A 14,559-nucleotide genomic window follows, 5' to 3' on the forward strand; every position below is an offset into this window, starting at 1 on the left:
ATAAATTGATACCCAAACAATCCCACAGGAAGAAAGGAGCAAGTGGAAAGCTTACTGATCAGCTCCTCCACACCTTCAGGGACGCTAAGCAGGCAAGGCTAACGGAGCCACAGCTACCCTCAGGGTTAAAACCTGTCTGTGCACTAAGTGAAACAATTTTCATATCCGAGAAGTGGCATTCTGGCTGTTGCCTCTATCTGGAGTTATCTGCATCTATTTTGGCATCTTCTCCATTTAAAAAATGTCAAACAGCCTTTTTCTTCAGCAAGCATAAATCAAAGCAAGTGCTCTGGGCAATTAAATTTACGAGTGCCACTGGCTGGGTAGTTGGACGCAGAAAAATTAGCTTCTGACTTTGCAAGGAGGTAGAAGTGTGGTAATGACCCAAGCTTTAAGTCAGAATATGTACTGCAAACTCTGTTACAAATTCAGCTACAACGAAGCCAGCAGTAGTGGAATATTCTGCAAGCAGCAGAAAATTAACTACACTCTTCTTTAAAGTATATAGGAATGAATTCTCAAAGTGTTCCCTATTACAGGATATTTCTGTATGAGTGCTCAAGTCAAACATGAACAACTGATCCTGGACCGCACATCTGAAAAACACTGCTGTCCTTCATAATGAACATGTAAAACCAGTTCCAAAAAATAAATATGTACAAAATCAAAAGCACCGTGGCAGAGAAACTATTTTTAGCCTTACACTTTCAAATATCAGCTGTGCCTCCCTGAACAGGGTGCATGAGCTTTTCTTTTAGCATCAAAGGCCCATTGAGAGGAGATCTTAAACTGAGTGCACTCAATGTTATTGGGAGCATTAAAAGCCCTATGTGACAATTTCTCAAAATCAGGCCAAAGGTTTTTGGTAATATCTGCATGTGTTCTGTTGGTTTTTTTTATATATATATACACACATTTAAATAGAATAAAAATGAATATAACTTCTTTTCAGGATTTCTGCCAGAAAGGATGTGAGAAAATACATATAAACCAAGGACTACCTTCCAATAATACAGAGTACACACAAAGCAGAACCCTAACAGTATATGCAGTAGATTAATCTTGGGATGAAATACTAGGCATATAGAAGAGCATCTGGATTTATGTCTCCTGCTAGATTTTACTAAAGGAAGCAAAGACAAATGACTCTAATGGGTACAAATACCCCTTAAGTTAACTAGTAAAACATTGTGGTTCATGACTTTTTGTATCTTTTATAATGATAAATTAATTTAATTAATTAAATTAAATTAATTAAAATACATGTATGAACACAGGCCATATGCAATTAACGGCCATATTCCCAGTCAAATTCTCAAAACTTGCACTTCAACTTGCTTACTTGAAAATAAATACCTTTCTGGCAGAGGGAGCAGTATTTTAGCAACTGCAGACCTTCATCCAAGCCAGCAAAAGCAGACACACCAAATAGTCTCTAGAGATCTAACAACCACTCGCAGCAAAGCAAAGCAACTCTTCTCTCATTTAGCAGCGTTCAGATCACGGTCTAGATTCAAAGTGAAAGTTGTAGATGTTGCTTTGCTGCACATGGTAKCAGCAGCTGCCTACGAATTCTATGTTAAGAAGCATGCAAGGYGCTGGAACAAGAGCAGACAGGACTTCAGAAAATACAGCAGTGAACACATATCTTTGCCTGAGAGATGCTGGTTTCCCAAATCTGAAATTTCTACAGAATATGCTGTAATTTCTTTCTGTTGAGAAATTTCACAATATTAATTTTTCTTGTTTACTGTTACCAATAATAACTCAGTATTTTACTTCATTCTTCGTAAAATAAAGATTTATTTCCCTGGTGAGACTCTACTTGAAAGGTGCCTCTTTTTATTAGCTTTACAAGTCACGATAATACATTTTAAAACTCTGATTTCCAGTGGTGAGACACTGCATTGCTTACTTTAAGGAAATTAATACATTTTTTTTCAGTCAGTTTCAACTATTAATGGAAAGAAAATCCATTTTTTCATAGTATGACTGAAAAGTGGGGTTTTGGATCAATTTTATTTTGCAATACTTTTCTGTTACCGCTTGCAAGTCTGAAGAATTTTAGTAAGCGGCAAGGAGCTATTGTAGTGAACTCTGTCCTCCCTCAGGGCAATTCTCTATTCAACTCAGGCCATTAGCAAGGGTAAATCAATGTTATCAGCTCACACACACTGACAGCTTGTGTGGTTCCCATTCCCTCATTCCTCCCCCTACATTATGGTATATTTTTATGCTCTCCAGGGAAATTCAATTAACAGTGTCAGTCTCCTCCTCTCAGTCAATGACTGACACCATCAAGACTCTTTCCACTGCCCACTGACATGTAAGATGTGTCTGCCGATTTCTTAACTCACAAGTTAACAAGAGAATTACTATCCACTTCTATAAATGACTACGTATGATCTGTGCCATAAACACAGCGACAGCTATTGAAATCAATCTTTCTTGACCTAATTGATTAGAATACTCAGAAGTAATACTTCTCTAGTAGCACAGCAATGCTTTTGCAGGGAGGGGGAGTAAAAACCCAAAACAACAACAAAATGAGGCATGCCTATTAATGCTGTTAAATTTGTCTTTTCTTTCTCCACTGTAGATCAATGAACAGGAAAATGTCACAAAGAATCCACAAGTACCATTTAGTTTTAATTCATGTCTCATTTAAAAATATCCCAGGAAACATCTACTCATAAGAGGGTGGATATAACACTTTCCAATAAACGTTTCCAATAGATATTTAGGTAATTCTCAAAGCAGACAAATCTTTTTATAGTCTTCAGGCAACCATTTTAGATTTCTACATTTTGAAATATACAGCAAGTGAATTTTTCAATGATTAATAGAAACACTGCAGAATTTGAAAATGTCACAACTCTTTCAAAAGCACTATTAAACTCAATCTAGAGTCTAAGGAACTAGTAGTATCCTGGGCAGAACACAATGTATCCTAACTAGTGATCACTATTTAAGCAACTTGAGATTAGAAATTGTTCCACGTTGATTAAGATGTGAAAAGCTTCAAGCAGAGCTCTCAGCTGCAGAGACACCAAATCTGAACCACAATAATGTAACACCTTCCCCAGATTTCATTAATTTGGTTTCTCTCAGAACTAATTTTCATGATCACAGACGTGAAACAGGTATTTTCTAATTGCTGGTGAGAGAGTATACAGAATATCATCTTCTGTTGGAAAACTCAAATATTTTGGTCCTAATGCAGCAGAAAACTGCCTTACAGGATGTAAGATACTGTTGCAGCAGACTGAGCATGCTGAAACAATAAAAAAGAGATGGRAGTGCTACACTATCAATTAAGAAATCTTAACATTTTACTGTAAAACAAAACAGGCTCTACAAACACAGCACTTAATCAGAAAAAATTTAGAATATGAACAATATTCATATCTGGACATCAAATCTTCACCTCCCATGAAAGACCTATCTAAAATATAAAGGCTTCCTAGCGTTCCAGGAAAACTCAGTAAATTTGTGTTGCTTCAAAATTCAGCCATAACACCACAAAACGCTGGCTATGACAGCCAGGTTGGCTCAAATTCTTTTCCTCATTCTCTGATAGTCATTTTTGCCCCTTAGTGTAAAACCTGTTTGTGGGGATATACTATAAACTAGACCACTGAAATGGCCCAGGTTAAAAATAGTCCTAATGAAAATACAGTGAAAGTACAGCTTGCCATTATCCAGACGATCTAGTACTCAGCAAGCGCATTTTCACTTGTATATTCTGCAAAACTGCCCATACAAAATTTGATGTCTAAATGAAAGCATCCACTGTTACAGCACCACGGAAAAGTGTAATAGCAGACACTGCCTGTTTCATAGAGGTTGGCTGTAGAGTATTTCAAAGGCACTGAAAAATGATCCAACAAGTCTATCTTCTCTTCCACTGTGAAACTGTAACTAGAATATTGTCTTTTAAATTTCAAATTTAATTGTTTTTATAAATGATTTAATAAGGATTGATAGTATGCAGATTCATGAATTCAATTAATTCTTATTATGTTCTTCTTATGTATGTATTTAAAAATGCAYATTAACTTCTGAATTTCAAAGATATTTAAAAGTACTATATAACGTACAGCAGTTGATGGAGGAAAAACATACTTTAAAAACATGAAACCTGACACTAATATAGCGTACCATTTTTAGAGAACAAGGACAACATCAGAGGCAACAGTCCATGGTTTGCTGAACTTTTGCAAACCACCTCATAAAGTCTAACTTGGATGGAGGAAGTCAAGTCAACTCTTCCACTGCAACTATGTATATGGTATCAATTTGAGCCAATTAAGATTTCTGAGGTCTTTGAGTTTATTAGCATAAAACTGGATTGGAAATTACAAGTTTTTCTCAGGGACTGTTGATCAACATTTTGATARTTAGTACTGAGAGGCAGCCCAATTTCATGTACAGCTTCCACTGAAGAAAGGATCTCTACTTTATTACTAATCCACTGGGGTGGTCAGGCCCTCCCAATCTGCTGTACTGTGTAATCTGGAAGGATTGCTGTAACGCTGAGATCCAGAGGAGGGAGCATTTTGCCATTCAGCTTTGTTGGAACAAGTCATACTGCTGGTAGCTGGTTCTCCATTCAGGAAAAATTGGTTATGACAGAGAAGGCTAGTAAGAGCACATTCTCTAATTTTAGTAACAAAAGAAAGGAAGCACTGGCAGAGAACAATAAATTAATTTAAAACCAGCATGCACTTACAGTAAGTGAATTGTTAGTTGGCATTTGGGATTTACTCCTTCACAARTTACATCACTGGAAATCCAAGACTACACTGACTCTGAAATTTTAAAACATCTATCTACTAAAGGCTCCAGCTTCAAACACCACTCCTGTCTCTCAATTTGTACAAATGTAATTTTTCTAGCTACTCTTACATACTACAATCATACTAAACATTTTATGTGTGTACACATACCCACAACAAACAGTGAAGCACTACACATGATAGCAAAACTGATGATGAATGATGTTGGGTGGATCAGCCTCCTTTGGTTATACCAAGAGGATATAYCAAGAAGGCATAGGATAAACAGATATATTAGTCTTCCTCAGTTCTTGAAAGGTGCCGCTCCACTTATTAATGTAGTTGGTATGTGTTAGCACAAACTGGAAAACAAACAATGTACTCTTTGAAGAAATTTGACTTTTACATCACATACATGTTTTTATTATGGCTTTTTTGGTACTTAAATTTCAGTGAACTTGAAATAAAGGAGTATTTACTACAATTTATTATAATAAAGCTATGTGTCGTGACATTGATTGCATAAAGTTCCAAGCTTGCCTCAACTTTTAAACTTTCTCATATACAAAATAACTTATTTGGACTCAAAATTTGCCATTKAAAATCTTCTTAAATCTGGTAGTCTTCTAAAATATAGAGAATACAATCCATCAAACCAAACTTTGTTTACTTGTGGTAGAAGCATACACACGCCAGAASTAACTAATAGATAACAAAAATTGTATGCAACTCTGTTGCTACTCAAAGTAAAAAAGAATATTCRTCTCCCACTAGTAATTAAAGGACATCTTTCTGCATATGCATCAAGCTCATGGTAAGAGTCCTGAACATATCTGCTGAAGAAAGGTGTAGATTTCGCTCCAGGGCAGGGGAAAATGTGAACTTCAACTTTACTGAAAAAGCAGTGGAAAAAACACTATTTCTGTCTTCCAAGTCCTCCCTATCATTATACATAATATGTTTATTTCAAAAATAATTTATTATACATGTAACCCAAAAAATTTGAATATTGAGACATGAGTATCTATGAACATAGGAATTACTATGTTAACATGTTAACAGATACTGTGTTTTATTAGATGGCCTGTCTCTAAGACTCAACATCAGATGTGTTAACTTACAGTGCTGGAATATAAAGAGTCTTCTCTTTATACTCCTGCCCATTTGGAAAGTTTAACTTCCTTCAAGAGGAGACCTCCTTTCAGATATGCTCTGAAACTTGAAAGCTTCTCCTGTTGTATTCACCTACATACAAGCTTAAAACATTTTCAAATTCAAACCAATGGCATCTGAAGACAACATTGTCTATAGGTTAATCATGAATTATATAGTAACAGTCACAATACCTCTTTTTCCAGAATACGAGAGATCTCTCCTAAAGTCCTGTCCAGAGCACAAACCTTGTTGTTCGGCAATGAACAGCTATCCTGCATTTGGAGGTGCTTTTGAAGATCTTTTACTAATCGCTGTAACCTTCAACATTAAACAAAAAGACAAAGAACAGTTAAAGCTGAAAACACTTCTATTCAAGTAAAATTTCATCTTTGTAATGTATATGAACTCTGTTAACCTGAATTTGAATAAAACAGTCATGAAAATCAGTGTAAAAGTATTAAAATTATCTGTACTGCAGAAGCACCTAGAATGTGCAACACAGTAAGGAAGCAAGATCAGCTTACCATGCCTATGATCTTTCATCCTATCTTTTTTTGAAAAAAATAAAAATGGCATGTGAACAAAATAGCAGTAAAAGCACTTCTTTATTAGCTACGTTTGTTATTGCTCAGTAGAACTAATTTCTCTATTCTGCCTCCACAGTTTCTCCTGCTAGTCTTTGTCAGCTTCCTTTTCAGTATGCTTTCATTCTTCTCTTCCATCATTCAGTCCTTCCCTTTCACTTAGCTGACTTAGTTCACTCTTGAGATGAGCAAGGGAAATAGAACCGCAAACTACTTGGCTAATTTCTTATAGGCATCATAAAAGAAATGGCTCTTTAGGGTTATTTTGAATAACGAAAAGTAGTGACTTTGCAGACTACCTCAGAAAGGGCATTTTATTAATGAGGGTCAGTAATGAAGCCAAAATGCAGAGGTGAAAGAGATGTAGAAAAATGCAAGTTGGGATTCACTTCCATTTTATATATTTACAACTGGGCTAATCAGCTCTGCTCCCTTGTTTGGTGGTGAGGAGAAACAGGCAATTCCAGGGCACTGTTCATCTCATCCCAAACTCTAAAATTAATCAGATGAAACACATTCATAGCGCATCTTTCTTCACCCTAACCATGAAGTCAATGACTAGCTCAGATACGGACTTCACAGCTGTAGGTACGTTAGAGTAGATGAGACAAATCCCCAGACTAGACACAGGGGAAGTGTCACTCACAACCTGCCCCTGTTCTTCAGCTCAGTATCTGCTACGCACCACCTAATGACAGGCTCAAGGTTTGGGGGGTCTTTGGTTTGACCTGGTATAGCAATTTGTGCTTGAAGTGGAAGAAAGCTGGTAATAGAGCAGAATAAGTGGGAGAAACATTGGTGTGATTAGAAGCAAATATTGCTCCACAGGAAGGGAAAAAGGGAAGGAAAAGAGGAAGGATCTCAATGCTTAATGCAAAAGGGCAGATCATCAGCATGACAGGGCTAGTCAGAAAGCGCTCACAGACTAACAGGAAAGAGAAGATTACCCTGCCTAGCCTCTGAGAGGTGCAAAAGGAGACAGCATGTCTGTGGAATGCACCACAACAGTCACATGCATCAAAAAAAAAAAAAAACAAACAAACAAACAAAAAAAAAAACCCAGAAGATTAATTTGGGGCAAGACCTGAACAGAGAGCTTCTGCTGTATCACTGAAAAACAGGTATTGTGTATTTTCTCTTTAAAGATATAAGAAGATTTGTAAATAGCCTTCAAAAGACTTTGAAAATACATATATATGTAACGAAAGTACAAACAAAAAAGATTGTCAGAATTTTGTGTCTTGACCCTCTGGTCACCTGAATCCATTGATGCTGAGCCAGYGAACCTTTCTATGACAGAAAAATAACGAGGATTAAGTCCTGATGAGATTTTCTGCCCTACTGAAATTTTCCACCTCTGTGGAAAATGAAGTTGGAGGAAATCTCTGCCTAACTCAGCAAACCACGTACAAAGAAGGGAAAGAAAATTAAAAGCTGAAACACCAATAACTGCAGGGCTTGGATAGCAAACCAAATGACCACTGACTCTGCTGAGCCTAAGGAGCAGACTGCAGCACCAATGAAAAGCAAAATCACTGCAGTTCAGAAGCATGATCTAGAAATACAGTATCTCAGGGATTCTTACAGAACACGATTCAGAAYGACTATTTTATGAACCATATCCTAGCACACTAAACAAAAATAAAGACTCGCTCTATCCCATGTCTATGATTAAAGCATACATAAAGCACTGAAAAAAAGAGAAAAGATTATATTGTAACTCCATCTGATGGAAGACACCAAGTTCTACTTGCTTCATTTAACATCTTGGTTGAATTCCATTCCTCTGATTAATCACCTTGGTTTATAAAGCAAGGGACTTTCCTAATCTTGGTATCGTGGAGAAAAGATAAAATGCTCCCCTACATGACAAATTTGAAACCTCTTTCAATGAGAAAGAAAAGATATTTGTATCACAGATTAGAAAACAGAATGTGTAATGTTAATCAAGGCACTACCTACAGCAAGAACAGGAACTCAAATAGAAAATAATTATACTAACTTGCCACTTTTGTTCACAAGTTTCCTTTTGTCTTCTCCAGTCTGGAAAGACCTTTGTATACATACGGAAATTTCAATTGTTAAGACATTAACTTAAATCAGTTGCTTCTTCTAGAATGTTCTAGAATTCTTCTAGAATTCCTTCTTTCCTGAAGTTCTGTTGAATTTGTTTGACCTCTTACATCCACTTCCYGATTTATATAAAACACATCTATAGCTTTTCTATATGATTTTATAATATGCTTAGCTAATCAATGAATAGGTTTTTGATGATTTCTTCGCTGAACAAAAATTTTTACAGAAAACTTTAAAATCTGTTAAATATTATATAGTATTTGTTCTTCTGAGACAGAATGCTGAAAGCTCAATAAGGACATCGGAAAATGCAACAATTTCATTTTACATACATGCATACACTTAAGACCCTAAGAACTATGACAGTAGTGAAAACAGACCTGATTTTTTTTTATTATTATTAAATGCAAGGAGTTTATTACTCATCTCCTCATTTCTACCTACAGGAAAACACTCATCTGAAAAGTTTTTATTATTATTAAATGCAATGAGTTTATTACTCATCTCCTCATTTCTACCYACAGGAAAACACTCATCTGAAAAGTTTAATATTAAAGGAGATAAGGACCAAAAAAATGTTAGAACTCTAATGATAACACTAGATGAGCCCTCAGAGGAGGAATCACGCTCTTGCACTGTGCATCTATGCGCTGATGCTTTGTTAGTAACATCCTTTCAGCCTAAAGCTTCCCTTTTCTGCCTGCGGGACAGGACGAGTTCAACATCGCCCCTGCGATTCACGACTCTTCCGCACCTTCGCCAGCTTTGCGAACCTTCCCAGGCAGCACAGTCTCAGATGCTTTCCTGAAGCCCACGTAAACAGATCTACTATATTACTTTTGTCTAGAAAGCTAGTATGCTGAAGCAGCACAATCTACCTTCGATAAACAAGTTGAATTATATATCATATTATTTTTACACTTGCATCTTTAAGTATACCTTCTTTCAAAATCTTTTCTAATGCATTCGACTGAGATCAGATTTACTGGCCTGTGATTGCCTGAATGGACTTAGAAGTAACTAGAGATGCTAAATTATATAGATTATAAAATTATAAATTATATAGTTTTATAATGTTCGTATATCAGTGGCTTTGTGGATTTAGACTTTGTGGATATAGTCAGCCTAACGCCAACAGAATTCTAAAAGATATATGGTACATTTTACCTCACTGAGAAGTAGCAGTCTGTAGTTGACTCCAAGGTAAACCAAAACTGTGATTGCCCTCGACATAAGTTTAAAGCAAGAACACCACAATCARGGAGAAGGGGCAGTAACAGGAGATAAACGGTGTGTTCAACTTCCGTCCTCCGYGGAAGAACCATCGTAACAAACTATTAACCTTCCAGGAGAAGCTTCCTGCTTTCCATTTCTTTTATAAATATTTCTAGACTTGTCTACCAAAAGACACACTTCACAAGTGTATTTTCAACATTGTGCCATAAGAAACGAGGAATAAATTTTCAGTTCCGCCAGATGAAAGAATTACTTCTCACTTCCTCATATCCTACTGTATATCTTGGTCTCCTGCCAAACAAGTATAGTATGCTGCATGCTCATATTGGGAAGAGGAGGGAAATAAAAACTCCCTTATCCCACCAACTGCCTGAATCTTGCAGAAATTATTTTAATTTAATACTCTTTAAACTGACTTCTTGGCAGCATCATGGTGGGAGAAGAATCATCTTCTTTATGACTGTTTCAAAGGACTAGGAATCTATGTGAGGTGACTTGTGCTTGGATATAGAATTTATTGCTGCTATGAAGAGGCCTGGAAAGATGGCAGAATACACACTCCACACATACTGTAGGTGAATGCAGCACACTGCTTTGGTGCAGCTTGCACCAAAAATTAAGTGGAAATAATGTTGAGTCCAAATCCAACCATTTCAAAACAATTATTTAGTATTCCTTCTGCTCCAAGCTTTGCATTCTTCCAATTCTTGCTATGCCATACCAGGAACTACAAATAACTGAAAAATTTACAGAGCTAAATAAATGGGAAAGTTAGTTTATCCCCTAGTTTTATCCAGTTATTTACATCTCACTAATTAAAATTTTAGTTTTGCCATATTGCCCACAAACAGATAATTCAGAATGTACAAGAAGTATCATAAAATACACAAGAGGTTGACTGGTCTTGAGGTGCTAGCATAATGTAAAATTTAATAAACAGTAAGTTTAGGAAATAAAAATGCATTATCTGACATTTTTGCAATGCAAATGGGCAAGTGAGTGATACTCATATTAAAAGTTTACACAGCAGATAATTAAATTAAAACAAACTCCTGTATAAATTTAGGGTTTCTTTTTAGCATAGACTAAATATCTTTAGCAGTTTTAATATATTTTACAGGCTAAAGAAAAAAAACTCCACCAATATTTATAGGTGACATTTCATCTCTAGAAGAAAGCCTTAAAATAGCAACATTGATATATTTTCAGATCTTCCACATTTAAATTCACGATTTCTTGGCTCTACGCTGCACGTACGTAAAGAAGGATAAATACGCCCGGGCAGAGACCTTGCTAGCGCGCGAGGCTGTGCAGCAGGGGCGGCTGGCTGCTCCGCACGCAGGCTCGCGCCCGGCAGCGCCGGCACCGCAGCCCGGCACACAGCCCCGACTCTTCCCCCGCCGCCTGCGCCCGCCGAGCGCCGCGGACGTCTCCAGCAGTTCCTGCCCGGCCCAAAACACGAGCGTCCAGCACAACCTCGCGAAGCCACATACAGCTTCTGCTGGCAGTTTGCCACCGCTGCAGCATTCTCCATCCGCTCCGGCGTGCTCTCGCAGCTCCAGGAGCGAAACGAAAAATGCCGTTTTACCTAGCGACTTTGGTCTTGCAAATGGAAACTATTTGAAAAACGATGAAAATTTTCTAGCAACATTATTTTCTGAATAGATTTGAATTGTGTAAGAGTGCTCTAGCAGTTCGCTGAAAATGAAACCTACCAATAATGACGACTTCTCATAAAGCAGATTCATTTACTTTAAAAAAAAAGTCTCTTTTACATTTCACACAAGTATTTGAAAAATAAATTCTGCCCAARTATTTCCAGCTTCACTGATCATCTGATTCTTTCCAGTAATCAGTATTTGGGTAGAATATCTTATAATTGGCCTAACTATTATTGAACTAATTGGAACCTAGCCTTTTATACCAAGAAAACCTGCAAGGTGACATGTGCCTTGTGAACGCACTGAAACACCATAAGGAAACAAGAAAGAACGATCTTGTTAAAGGCATTTAACTTTGGATCTTTGCAAGAACAAGCTTCACACTACACTCCCGTCTCTTCTTCAAGAGACTCTTAGAGGAAATTACTTTTAACTTCCAGTTTTTCCTGTTCATTGAATCCCCTTCTCAGGGTAACAGTGGCTCCGATTTCCATACTACTCGAAGTATCCCTTCATGTATTATATAAAAAAAAAAAAAGGAAGTGAAAAACAATTGAAAAAATATTTCTTCTTGCATGAGGAGAATATGATAATTAGTGGCCGAGATATTAGACTAGGGGGTTACATTTTGGGTTTTTTTCCTCCAATCTCGCTAACTCCCTTTAGGCATATGACAATCTACTTGAYCTTCCCTGCTTATATTAGAGGATGATAATTATACTTTATTCTTGTAGATTTCTTTAATGCTGAAACAGAGACTTTGGATTAAAAGATACTAATTAAGTGCAAATAACACACTTAGTGAAAAGTTGTTTCCTCCCTGCTTTAAATCTGCTCTGCTTGGATACCAGGGAGTGTTGCAAACAGTCTGAGACATCACCTACAYACATTTTGATAGGCTAATTTAATAGCCTAGATACTAAATAATTATATTCAGCTCAGTCCTCTGAGAATACAAATTAATACTACAAATGCATGAGGAGTCTGCAGGCTTTTACAGAATGATGTAAGTGCTACCTGCGACCAACCAGTTGATGGAGAGTAGAGGGAAGCCAGGGAGCAACGCAGGGGCTATTCCCGACTGACAGCCGCTGCGGTCGTTTTCCTTGAAAGTCCCTCTGGCTGCAGGAAGCAGTTCAGAGGGAAAATATCTAACAAATAAAGCAGTATTTGGAACTACCACTCCCCACATTAGAGATATAATTTTTTTTATAGATACTATATATATATATATATATATATATATAGTATATACTATACTATATATATATATATATAAAAAGAAGTTCCAACTCTCCCCTAACATTAAAGAACAACTTGGAACCTTTCACAATTCCACTCAGGAATCACTTATGTTCAGTACTCTGGAACGCAGAAAGGTACATATACCCTGCCTAACATGCAGKAGGAAGCTGGTCTGCTTATCAAAATTAATGCCATCCAACGTAAGGTTTTGCAAGCACGTGAACCAACACCTCTTTGACTCAAAAGGTTTTACAAATCTCTAAACCATAAACCAACAGGAACTACTGAAACAACCTGTGAGCTGCAGCGGGAAATCAGTGGTCTCCTAATAGTAAGGTACCTTAATCTTAAAGGTGATCTAAAAAACTTTTTACTTGCCAAAGCCTAATTCYGGGTTCTGTCTTTCTTCTGCAACTGGGAACAAGACTAAACTAAAACCAGGTAAGAGACTGCATTCCATAAATCTTTTTACTTGTTTGCAAAGACACGAACAATTGATTGGGATTGTGGAGGCAAGAAATGAGGTATAAGCAAGAACACCTAAGAAACAATTATATTTACTTATTTCCTTCTAAAATGCATTTGCATCCATTAAGTAATTAATCAGTTGCATCATATTTAAAATGATACTTTAAAAAGTTTTCTTTTTTCATTTTTAAGTTCCACAGCCTACTAAAGAAGTTTTTCTCTGTTTGTAAGCATACTTCCAACTTMATTTGGATACCTCAAATTTTCCTTTGGAATAAACAGAAAGTATTGGTATTTGTTTTGACATAAAGAACACATATTCTGTCCTCCCTGCAAAAGGAAATTAAAAAGCAGATAAAAGTCTGTCACTTATTTCTCTTCAGAATTTGGCATTCTCAGTTTTTGCCCCCTTCGTTGGGAGACAGGACTTTTCTCTGTTACTCTGCAGACCTCCTGAGAGCGTGTTGGATAGCTGCTCGGCTCCCAGTACTGGCAAGGACGTGCTCTCTCTCAGCCAGGTACAGTAGCAGTTAATAGTGGCTTATAGTATAGTACACTCTGTTCTGGCTACAAAGGCATTAGTCTAACTATTCTCAAAGCTTCATATTAATACCATAATGTTTCAGTAGAGATCTACTACTGTTTCTTTTTCTTCCAACTACTTCTTCTTGCTACTATTTTTGGAAATCTCCCAGAAGATCTGTCAAGAAAATAGGCTAAACAGTGTCCATCAGGCTAATTTACATCCAGCAGGGTGCAGCCCCATAACATGCTGGTGCAGAACTACATGCAGCCAAGCCTTCGACCAGCTAGCTGTGCTGCCGCGTCACCTCCCCCGTGACCAGCACCTTGCAATGCCTCCCAACTCCAGCCTCAGCTGATCCACGCACTGGGAGGAGGAGCAGAGCCCCGAACCTGCTCAGAATCCCTGAGCTAGTGCCTGTCACCTTTGCGATTCACTCACACGCAGGACATAACCAACCTGTAAATCTCAAATTTCTCTTTAGAAAGAAACAGAAGTCATCAAAAATGATCAGACTATCTACTGAAGTTGCAGAATACTGCAACAAATTACTGTATGCACATGTGCATGGGTGTTCTGAGTGCAATGTCATTTAAGTGTCCTTCCTTGTAATAAAACCTCAATTTCCACAGTCCTCATTTTAGTTTATGTTAGAATAATTGTCATTGGTTTCAAAATAACAGAATTGATTCGCTTACTGATGTAATAAAGAGGAAAAGTTAAAAGACAGCAAAACCAAGCAGCATAAAGGATTCTTAAATTTATTCCAAAACTCCCCACGTTACACTGCCTACTGCATTCAGGCACTGAGAAAGCGCAGGAAAGCAGACGAC

General features: G+C 37.2%; 1 protein-coding gene across 3 annotated transcripts in view; it reads right to left on the bottom strand.

Moving 5' to 3' along the window:
• Positions 1-14,559, bottom strand: part of SCAPER (S-phase cyclin A associated protein in the ER) — a 167,643-nt gene that overhangs the window by 73,119 nt on the left and 79,965 nt on the right. For all 3 annotated transcript variants that reach the window (XM_085303941.1, XM_085303939.1, XM_085303940.1), the window contains exon 22: positions 6,125-6,251. In XM_085303941.1, coding sequence (XP_085160067.1) covers positions 6,125-6,251 — 127 coding nt within the window. The remainder of the gene's footprint in view (positions 1-6,124; positions 6,252-14,559) is intronic.

The sequence above is a fragment of the Rhea americana genome, unplaced genomic scaffold (genome assembly GCF_003343005.1).
Source record: "Rhea americana isolate MKP2758 unplaced genomic scaffold, rheAme1 scaffold_201, whole genome shotgun sequence".
NCBI lineage: Eukaryota > Metazoa > Chordata > Aves > Rheiformes > Rheidae > Rhea > Rhea americana.